Below are 10,320 nucleotides of genomic sequence, written 5' to 3'. Positions count from 1 at the left end.
CCTCCTCCCTCAGCTCCCACACAAGACCAGGAGGCTCCTTTATTTAAATAATCATAGGTGTAATTTTTTTTTTTTGTAAAGCACATAACATCCTCAACCCAATTAAAAGTGAACAGCAGACGACTGCACACAGAGGCACTGCTCCCTCCTCCCAGGAGGAGTCAGACATGGTTACCATTCCCCAGGAGCCCTCCCAGGGCCCTCCTGGGTTTACCCTCCATGACAGGCCTTTATCTGCCACTCTCACAAAGTGCTGGTTTGGTTCCCATCCTCCCACCCCGACCCCATCCCACAGAGGGTCTGACCCCTGAGTCTGTACCATAAGGCCCCTCCAATAAAGCCCCTGCCAGCACCAGCTCGGCCCAAGGGCTCCCTCCACAGAATTCCCTGCCTTTCCCAGTTGAGGCTTTAACCCCAAAATACCATATAACTGCAATTCCACTAACACAGGCTGCAAAAGCTGGTCGTGTTGGTTACCTGAGTAGCCCCAGGTGGCTCATCCCAAGGTCCCCTGTGCCATGAACAGCAGAGCTAAAGGTAAAGGAACCACGGACCTGACCCAGCCTCTGAGGGCATCAACACTTCCACAGCTCCTGGTGAGGGATCCAAGAGCTCTGTTGGTCCATCCATCATCCCAAAGCACAGGGGAACTCCCTTTATCTGACTGGGAAAGGAATTCATGTCCCCAAAAGGGAGAGGTGAAGCCTCCCAAGCCCCGTTCCAGCTGCAGCTCACCCACCCTGTGGCTCCGAGGGGGTTTTACAGTCCTCGGAGAGCGGCAGAGACACGCGGGACAGGCACCATCTTTCGGCCGGTGCTGACCATGACAAGTGACAAAACGAGCCCGACAGAGCCCTTTACATCTGTAAGGGGGCACTGCAGGCACCGGGATTGTGGCCAGGCTGAGCCACCACCACGGCAGGGAGCTGCCAGCAGTTTCCCAAAACAAGATGCGGTTGGCATCTCAAGGAGACAGGCCCGTGAGTCCCACTGTGCCGGGTGGCAGTGCTCTGGGCTGTCCGGGGAGGACACTGCATTCCCAGCGCTGCTGAAAAGCCAAATCTGGATTTTCACCCAATTCTCATCCCTCTCTGAGCATCAAGGTTGTGCAGATACAAACTGCTGCCTGGTGGTTTCCATCTGGGACATCACGGGGCTGAGCCTGCAGGAACACACGTGCAGGGACACTCACGTGAGGCAGAGCCCAGGCTCCAGCCAGGTTTTTGCTGTCACCCCATGCCAGCTGCCTGAGCTGGGGGAACTCACCCCTCTGGTCATTGAGCCCTTTGGTAGCACAAGTTTGATGCCTGAGAAATTCAGAAAAAGGAGACGTTTCATAGTGAGAAAATGAACCCATAAGACAAATCCGCTCGAAGGGAAACCTCAGTGCTGGCTCGACACCCTGTGTGTGCCAGTCCACGGTGTTCCCAGAGTTAGAAGTCACTGCAGAGGAAGAGAAGTTCCTTCAGTATTTGGCAACAAGTCCCTTCAGCCACCACCACACGGTGACATCACTGGAGAAGCCTCTAGGACGAGTCCTTGGCCTCGCTTGGACGGCCCGACAGCCTGAAGAGGGTCTCCCTCATGGTGCAGAAGCATCTGTCAGTGAGGTCGGTGACATCATCTGATGTCAGGCCTTTGGTCTCTATTGGGGGCAGAACCTCCACCTTGATTTTGCCTGGGAACAAGAGAGGAGCCCATGAGAAACCCACATGCCACAGGAGCTCTGTTCCCTGCTCTGCTGCCTGCCCTGGGCAGTCCCAGCACAGCCCTCATCCCATCCCAGGGCTTCAGGCATCCACCCCTGGAGTGCAGGCAGAGGATGATCTGTGGTTAGACCAACAGCTGTGCCAAGTAAAATATTCCCCTTGTGCCCCAAATTGCCACCCCAGCCAGAGCCTGCCCAGAGAAGGAGAGGTGGTATCCAATCTTTAATGAAAACATCCCTCAGTGTATTTAATTACAGCCTTTCCTGAACTAACCCAGCCCAGGCTCTGGTGCCAAGTGCTTTGAACTGACTCCAAACATTTCCCAGCGGGACTCCTCCTGTTCACCCCAGCTCTGCTTCCCTTCCACACCCTTGTGAACCAGATCTCCACAGGAGGCAACATCAACACTCTCTCCAAGTGACTCTTTGGTACCTGATGTAAACAGTTTCGTCTTTGGGTTATAGAAGGTGGTGAAGGAGGAATACACCACAGGGATCACGGGGACCTTGGGGAAGGAAAGAAAAAGAGGAGTTACTTGCACTGCAGCAACTCAGGGCTGGCCAGAGACAGGCAGCAAATCCCACACAGCAGAGCTGACCTGGCCTGGCTCTCAGACACACAGGGCACACACAGCAAGACCCACTTCCAAAGCTGGGACAATCAGGAGTCAAACAAGATCAAAACCACTCCCCAGTAACTCAAGGCACAGAGATACTCAAAGAACTAGGGCCAAGTTCCACTTCAGCCTCAGGTCAGCACTGGCTTTTAGGGCTCCTCATCCCAAGCCAGGCTTCAAAGCTTGGGTATTGTCTGTCCTGCAAACAAACACTGCAGGATGCCTGTTCTGCCAGGCCCTGCCTCCTGTACCAGCACGTGTCTGGGGCAGGGCAGCTGCTGTGCCTTCAGCTTCTAAGAAAAGGAGTCACCAGTTGCCATCAATTGCTCCCAGGGAAGCTTCAGGCAGAGACAGGGCCAGGAGGGCAGGCACAGAGTCGTTATTCCACGCTGATAACACAGACAGGATCTACAGTAGGTGACTCAGGGGGGTGTAGCAGAGGCGGGTACCAGTTCCACTGACATCCTTCCCTTCCAGCAGCTGCCAGGCCCTGCCTTGGCTGCGTCACCCAGGCAGGAATGGGGATGGTACAACACAGGCTGCGCCCTGGGTTTAGCTAGTCAATCTCAGCAAGAGATCTGGCACATACTCCCTTCTCCAGAATCCCTGCTGTAACATCTCTCCCAGGGAAACCAATTTCCCCTGAGGCCTCGAATCATCCCAGTCCCTGGCACACTGCCCCAGTGCCCTGCCCAGGCAAGCAGCCCCCTCTGAGAGCATGGACAGCTCTGGCTGGCTGAAACCAAGGAGCTGTTTGCCTGCTCCCCCACTGACTGCTCATGGATGTTGTCATTTTGGGGAAAAAAGACATACCAAGAAGTGCCATATGGCCATCAGGGAGGGAGCAGCTATTTCCACACAGAGCAAGCCCAGATGTTGCTCTAAAGCACGAGCATTAACAATCCTGAATCAGCTCTACACTATTGCAACCTGGGGGATTGAGAAATGCATCAACAGCTTTGGGATTCCCCAGGAAAGCACCCGCTGGAATCCTTTCCAGGAAGGAGCTCTGGGCTGCAGCCATGCCCCCAGGAACCCCTGGGCACAGGCACTGCCAGGAAAGCCTGGAGTGAGGGTCAAGTGTGCCTGCCCTGCAGTTGGAACACTGGGACTGGGGCAGGTAGGAGAGAGGAAAAGGCAGCTCTCCACTGCCTGCAGCCACCTGTCCCCAGGGTCAGGTCACTCCCACAGGGGATGGAAAAGGCTCTTGGCTCCTCCTGGGCAGCACTTCTGACACCTAACAGTGGTTTACCTGGGGAGGTGTTACCTGGGAACCTGAGAGCAAATAAACCACACACTGCATGACCAGCCTGGAATGCCACTGCAAAAGCACTCAGGGTGCCTGTGCAGGGGCGGAGCACTGTTACCTGTGCCTGGACAGCGAGGTGAAATGCTCCTTTCTTGAATGGCAGCAAATCCCCAGTGCAGTTCCTTGTGCCCTCTGGGTACACCCACACCTTCAGCTGCACATGGGAGAGACAAGGCTTAAGTCCAGCAATCCACCTGCAGTGCCCCGAGCTGCCAGCCAGCTTTGCCAAGAGCTGCAGATGTCTGCGACTCCAGGTCAGCCAGCACCAGGAGTTCCACACGCCCCCGTGCCACCCCGGGGTGCCCAGACACGGCCACACTCACATTCTCATTTGTCATGGTCTTGGCAACCTCAGCCATCACCATCTTGGCGCTGCTGGTGCTCTTCCTGTTGATGAAGATGACGCCGCCGAGGTAGATGATGAGCCCCACGGTGCCCGTGTACATCAGCTCCTTCTTGCCCACCTGGACACAGTTGTCAGGCAGGATCTCCATCAGCCCTAATGGGATGGCAGAGGGCAAGACCCAGCAGTCACCCAGCCTGCCTGCACCTCAGGTGGGACAGGGACACGAGCTGAGGTGGGGAGGGGACAGGGATAGGCTGATGTCTTGTTTCAATCCTGGCTTCCACTGCCACCAGCAGAGCGGGAGACTTGGGACATGGCAGTGTTAGTGGGGCAGGGTGGCTGCAGGTGACAGCAAGAACCCCCCAGAGGCAGCTCAGTCCTCGGTCCCAGGGAGCCCAGCAGGGCCACTGACACACACACTGGGCCAGCCAGGCCACCAGCGAGGCAGGGATGTAAAAGGGAGCTGGGAAACACCTGAGGGGCAGCAGTACCTGGGGTGCTGCACAAGTGTGGGATTGCTCAGAGCGAGGAGAGACCCTTCCCACGTCCAGCACTGACAGGGAAGCTGGACCAGCTGGCTCTGCAGCACAGACTGGCCAGGGCAGGGGTTGCTTGGCCAGGACACACGAGCAGGACTTCTCTGATGGTGAGCAGGAGAACTGCTCCTTCCCTCCCACCAGCTACTCACCCATCATGTCAAGGATGCTCTGATGGTTGGACACAATGATAGCAGGGCCCTCCACCTCGAAGTTCTCCAGTCCCTTCACCTCAAACCTCAGGCCAAAGAAATACTTGAAGGTCTTGACCACAGCTTTGATGATTCTGTGGAAGAGAAGAGCAGTCAGTCATAGGGTAGGGGGGTGACAGGGGTTGCTACACCCAGGGTGGGTGGGAGGAGACAAGAAGAACTCTAGGACAGAGAACCTCCAGTCTTATTTGCCCTCTGGTCCACCCAGGTGTCTGCCCTTCATGGTCCCACATGCTCAAGGTACTTCAGTTGCATGCCAAGTCCCCTCCACTCCCAGTGTGGGAATTTTACTGGAAGCCTGGGGGAAGCTGATTGTAATTTTGAGGCTGGTTCAGCCAGACTCAGTAGCCCATGCTTCCTTCAAGCTGACAGCATCAGCTCACAACAGGCTCTTTGGAAGAGCCCAGCCTAGTGCAGCTGTGAGAGCCTTGCAAAGAGGGCACACTGGAAACCCTCCAAAGTCCAGGAGAGGGGACATTGTTTTCAGCACTGGATAAAGGGCCACTCCTCCTGCAGCCAGTCCCACCCATGGAATGCTGTTCTTTTCGCCTGTGTCATGGGTCTGGACTGCTCCACTGCTACCAGTGTCTTCCTCTTGCAATCAGTGCCACCCCAAGTTGTTCAAACAGTTCTCCCAGGAGCTGCCACTCCCCAGCACACAGGGATCAGCCCCCACACCCAACACCCGAGGAAGGCTCTGCCCGTTCTGCTCCTCGCAGTGCTGGAAGACACTGCTCAATGATACAAACAAACCTGGGGTGCCATCACCTCATGGGAGTCCAAGACAGGAGGGGAATGGAGGTGAGAGACACTTCCCTGCACAACCCAGGGATGTGAGCAGCAATCAGGATGCTCCCCACGCAGCTTGGCAGAGGCCCGGTGCCCCCCGGCAAACACATCTTCAAGCTTTTGCCTGTCAGTTCCCTTCCCCAGTGGATCTACAGGTCTGACAAAGGTCCCAGCTCTTCCCAGGGCTGGGGGCCCGGCTGGGAGACACTGGCAGCTCCACTCAGCTGGGCCAACACATGGAGCAGGCTGCCATGCCCTTGCCAAGCGCACTCAGCCCAAGCCCACCGGCCGAGCCCCTGCCAGCCCATGGCAGCAGGGCCCATCTGTGCCACCCCCAGGCAGGTGGGACCTGGAGACCCTCCAACTGGGCCAAAGGACACGGCCAGAAGCTGGCAGAGCACAGGGGCTATTTTGGGCAGGGGAGCAGCCATTTACCAGGACAGGTGGCAGAGGAACTTGCACGTGAGCAAAGCTCCCAAGAACAGCCACCAGCTCTGCTCTGCTCTCCCCCAGAGCTGACTCAGGAGCTGACCTGCCCTCCAGCAAGCACCTGGATGTCCTGCCTCAGGGACACCTTCTCCCTGGCAGACAGGGGATGGAGCTTTCCTCCCTACAGGAGGAGACAGAGGGACAGTGTCAGCTCTGCCACCCCACCACAGGGTCCAGCTGAAGAGCTGTGCAGCACCATCCTCCTGGGAAGCATCCTTGTCACCCAGAGCAGGAGGTGAGCACCTGGACAGCATCTCATCCTGGCTTGGCAGCAGCTCCCAGCATCTGCTTTCCAAAAGTATCCACATCCCTGCCATCTGCTCTTGAGCCACATGACTTTCCCCAGCTTGCTCCTGCCCACAGTGGGGTTCCCATCTCTGTGGGGTGTCCTGCCATGCAGACCATTGAGGCACTGGCTTTGGCATTGGAGTTCAGGCCAGGCCAATGCCCCCGGGTGACACAGCCCCCGGGGTGACAATGTTATCAGTCCTCATTTCAACTCGCTGCAAAGGTTATGGTCACACCCAGGGAAAGGACACAGGGAGGTGTATGGAATGCAGAGCTCCAGAGCTCCGTGGGCCCGCTCCAAGGTTCTGGGGGCGTAGCTCAGGTGAAGAGACGAGGCTGCCCGTGAGAAGAGGCAGGGTGACACGAACCAGTGAGGTCATGGGGGATGCCATGCCACCAGGCTGACCTAAATCACACTTCTCCTCCCTTCTGACTGCCAACCAAAAAAGAGGTCACTGCTCTGGAAGTCACACTGCTCAGTGGCTGCCGGGAGAGGCTGGTTACACATTACTCAAGAGCAACCATCCGGCCTCCTCCTGCCAGTCCAGAGCCAGTGTTTCCTTGCACAAGACATGGTGTGAGCCACTGAAAGAGGTAAAGGGGCAGAGCTCAGAGTGGTGACCAGCAGCCCCGCTGAGCTGCCCACGTCATCCACGGGGTTAAGAGGATGGATCTGACTCTCCTTAAACCCCAGAAACAGCTTCTCTCTTGGTATAAACGATCCAGACTTGGTGCAGCCACAGCTGCAGAGAGCTGTAAACCCAGTGGACATAATGCCAGATGCAAAGAGTACAAAAATAAGAGGGAATGTGGCTTTTCAGTGCATCCATAACAGTCTGAGTGTGAAAGCCAGCAGCCCCCAGATTCACGTGCTGTGCTCCGCAGGCTATCCCAGAGGCCTGTTTGGGATACTCTGATTTTCAAGGTCTAAGGAAATCTGCTTACCAGATTTGAAGCCCTTACAAGAGGTTTCACCACTAGATAAACAGCTCTATCTCTATCAGACACCCAGGGCAACCTCTTCCAAGCCACACCAGCTTGGCACTGGAGCCAGGAGCACAGCAAGAACGGGGTGTTCTGCGCCAGACAGTGACACTGTTATCACTGTCTGTCCACCAGCACGTGCTCTGCTCCAGCCTCCTTTCCCAAGCTGGAATAAGCAGACTGGGATGTTGGAGAAATAAGGAACTTGCTGGATCGCCTCAGCCACAGACCTCCCAAGGGCTGGGATCCATCACAAGGATCATCAGCCAGTGCCAGTATGTGATTCTGGCAAAAACTCAGTTTCAACATGAGGCATTATCCAATGCAAGAAGTTCTTGTTCCCAAATAATTCCTTTAAGTTTACAGAAAATTTAGAGGGTTTGTTTCTGGGGAGGATTAAAAAGAGAGCATCTCTATCACTGACATCATAAATTCTCCCAGCTGCAAAGCTGGTTGTGCATTAGAAAGCTGCTCCTGAATGAGCCAAGGCAACCAAAGCTGGAGACAGGGATAGGCAGGAGATCCCAGAGCAAACTGCTGTTTCCAGTGCCTTGGACCACAGTACGGGCTGGGGTGGGCAGGGCAGAGCCCTCAAGGCAGCACATCAGTGCCCTGTGCCCGCTCACTCTGCCCTGAGTCTTTCCTGTGAGAGCCACACTGCAAAGCAAAGTCCAGCTCCACCTGCTGAGGTGCTGCCCAACCTTTGATCCAAAAGGATGTAATAAGGCAGCAGGGCTCCCCTTTCCCCTGCATCCATATAATCCGGCCCGGATATGGAGGTGAAAAGTTGCCTATGGGATCGCCAATCCAGGAAACGGAGTTGTCCTGTGCTGCCAGCGTGAGTGCCATCTCTGCCCTTAAAATGTGCCTTGGCACGTCGAGGAGCTGCTGGACAAGAGCAGCCCCTGCCCCGGGCGTCCTGTCAGGACACACGGGCTGACAGCAGCTGCACGACTGCCCCTGCTCCCGGCTCCGGGCAGCACATGGCACCCTGCCGGGCACGGCCTCTGCCTGGGCAGGGAGGAAACACCCCAAACACAACCACAGAATCGTCAGGGTTGGAAGGGGGGGGATCACCCAGTGCCACCCCTCCGCCGAGGCAGGGCCACGCACAGCAGGTGACACAGGAATGCACCCAGGTGGGTTTGGAATGTTTCCAGAGAGGGAAAATTCACGACCTCCCCGCGCAGCCTGCTCAGCGCTCTGCCATCCTCAAACGCTGCCGTCCTGTAGCTTCCCCCCCTCAAAAAAACCCACCACGTGCGGGGTCTGGACCTCCCAGGCACCTCATCCCCAGAGGCGGCTCGCTGGGGGCGAGGGCTCAGCCGCGGCCACGCCACGAGCCAAGAGGGGACCCCGCGTGATGGAACAGAGGCCGCCACCACCCCACCAAGCGCTCCGGGGCTGACCCCGATGTCCCCAGCGTGTGTCTCACCCGACGCCCCCCGTGCCCCCCTCACTCACCTCATGTTCTTGACGGTGCGGCCGCCGTTGACCAGCAGGCAGGCGGCGGCCGCCAGCGCCGAGGACACCAGGCACAGCACGCAGTAGAAGCCGATGCGCAGCGCGAAGTTGACGGCGGGGCTGAGCTCCATGAGGACGTGGAGCAGCAGCAGCACCGCCGTGCCACACACCAGCCACCCCAGCTCCATGACGGGCTCCACCCGAACGAGCTGCCACCACCGCCGCCGCCACTGCCGCCTCCTCCCCGAAAAGCCCGGGCTGAGCCCGCCTTATGTGGGCGGCACGTCCCGCCCCGCCGCTCCCTCAGCGGGGCGGGACGGGCGCCCGGGGAATGTCCCTCCGGGAGCGGGGCGCTTTCGTGGGGAGGGAAGGTCCCTCATGGAAAGAGGGTCCCTCATGGGAAGAGGGTCCCTCATGGGGAGGGAATGTCCCTCCGGGAGCGGGGTGCCTTCGTGGGCAGGGAAGGTCCCTCTTGGAAAGCGGGTCCTTCATGGGGAGGGAAGGTCCCTCTTGGAGGGGGGTTCCCTCATGGTGCTGTGCCGGTCTGGGTGCCCCATGGCATGGTGGGCGCTCACGGTTTGTCCCTCATGGAGAGGGGGTCCCTCATGGGCAGGGAAGGTCCCTCATGGAGTGGGGGGTCCCCTCATGGTGCTGTGCAGGTCTCGGGTGCCCCACGGTGTGGTGGGTGCTCAGGGAATGTCCCCCACAGAAAGGGGTCCCGTCATGGTGCTGTGCGGGTCTGAGTGGCCCATGGCAGGGTGAGGAGGGAGTTTGGTCCCTCATGGAGCCCTGTGGGGGTTTGGGACCCTCACAATGTGGTGTAAGAGGTTTGGGTCTCTTCATAATCACAGAGGCAAAGAATGGTTTGGGCTGGAAAGGACTTCAAAGATCATCTCATTCTAAGCCCCTGCCCATGAGCAGGGACACCTTCCACCAGACCATGTTGCTCCAAGCTTCGTCCAACGTGGTCTTGAACACTTCCAGGGATAAAGCAGTCACAGGTTCTCTGAGAAACCTGTTCCACAGCCTCAACACCCTCACAGTAAAGAATTTCTTCATAGTATGTAGTGTAAATCTACCCTTTTCCTGTCTAAAGCCATCCCCCCTTGTTCTATCACTGCATGCCCATATCCAGATTCCCTCTTCAGCTTTCTTGTAGCTCCTTTAGGTACTGGAAAGTGCTGTAAGGTCTCCTCAGCCTTCCATTCTCCACAGGCTGAATAATAGGGTTATAATAGTTGGTCCCTCATGGCATGGTGAGGAGGACCTTGGGTCTCTTCATGGTGCCATGTAGGGCCTTCAGTTCCCTCATAGTGCCATATGGGCTCTTTGGGGGTCCCTCATGGTGCCACGTGAGGTCTTTGGATCCCGTCCTGGCATGGTGTGGGGTCTTTGGGTCTGTCACGAAAATTCACAGGTCAACATGAGTCAGCTGTGAATTTTGGTGACAGATCCCCCTGGCCACATCTCCCTGCCCCTCATCTTGCCCACCTTCTCTACTGGTGCTTGATGCTGCTTTTTTAGTGGCATAAATGTGCTGCGTGGGATGGAGCTTTCCCTGCTGGCACTGGAGGTAGG

At 57.2% G+C, this 10,320-nt stretch overlaps 1 protein-coding gene across 1 annotated transcript; it reads right to left on the bottom strand.

Moving 5' to 3' along the window:
* Positions 1 to 63: 63 nt before the first annotated feature.
* On the bottom strand, positions 64 to 8,995 carry AGPAT2 (1-acylglycerol-3-phosphate O-acyltransferase 2). Its single transcript, XM_027687601.1, has 6 exons — positions 8,743 to 8,995; positions 4,669 to 4,802; positions 3,958 to 4,133; positions 3,693 to 3,788; positions 2,142 to 2,214; positions 64 to 1,678 (listed from the first exon to the last, which is right to left on the bottom strand). Exons 1-6 carry the CDS (start codon positions 8,928 to 8,930, stop codon positions 1,527 to 1,529), a joined length of 819 nt encoding a protein of 272 aa, XP_027543402.1. The 5' UTR covers positions 8,931 to 8,995; the 3' UTR covers positions 64 to 1,526.
* Positions 8,996 to 10,320: the final 1,325 nt, after the last annotated feature.

Source organism: Neopelma chrysocephalum, unplaced genomic scaffold (genome assembly GCF_003984885.1).
Source record: "Neopelma chrysocephalum unplaced genomic scaffold, ASM398488v2 Primary Assembly neopelma1_74, whole genome shotgun sequence".
NCBI classification, from domain to species: Eukaryota; Metazoa; Chordata; class Aves; order Passeriformes; family Pipridae; genus Neopelma; species Neopelma chrysocephalum.
This window is presented reverse-complemented; position numbering and strand designations above follow the sequence as displayed.

Coding starts and splice junctions, on each gene's coding strand:
- AGPAT2 (XM_027687601.1), bottom strand. CDS start 8,930: ATGGAGCTGGGGTGGCTGGTGTGTGGCACGGCGGTGCTGCTGCTGCTC. Junction 4,134..4,668: donor GAGCATCCTTGACATGATGG/GTGAGTAGCTGG, acceptor CCATCCCATTAG/GGCTGATGGAGATCCTGCCT. Junction 3,789..3,957: donor AGACCATGACAAATGAGAAT/GTGAGTGTGGCC, acceptor TCCCATGTGCAG/CTGAAGGTGTGGGTGTACCC.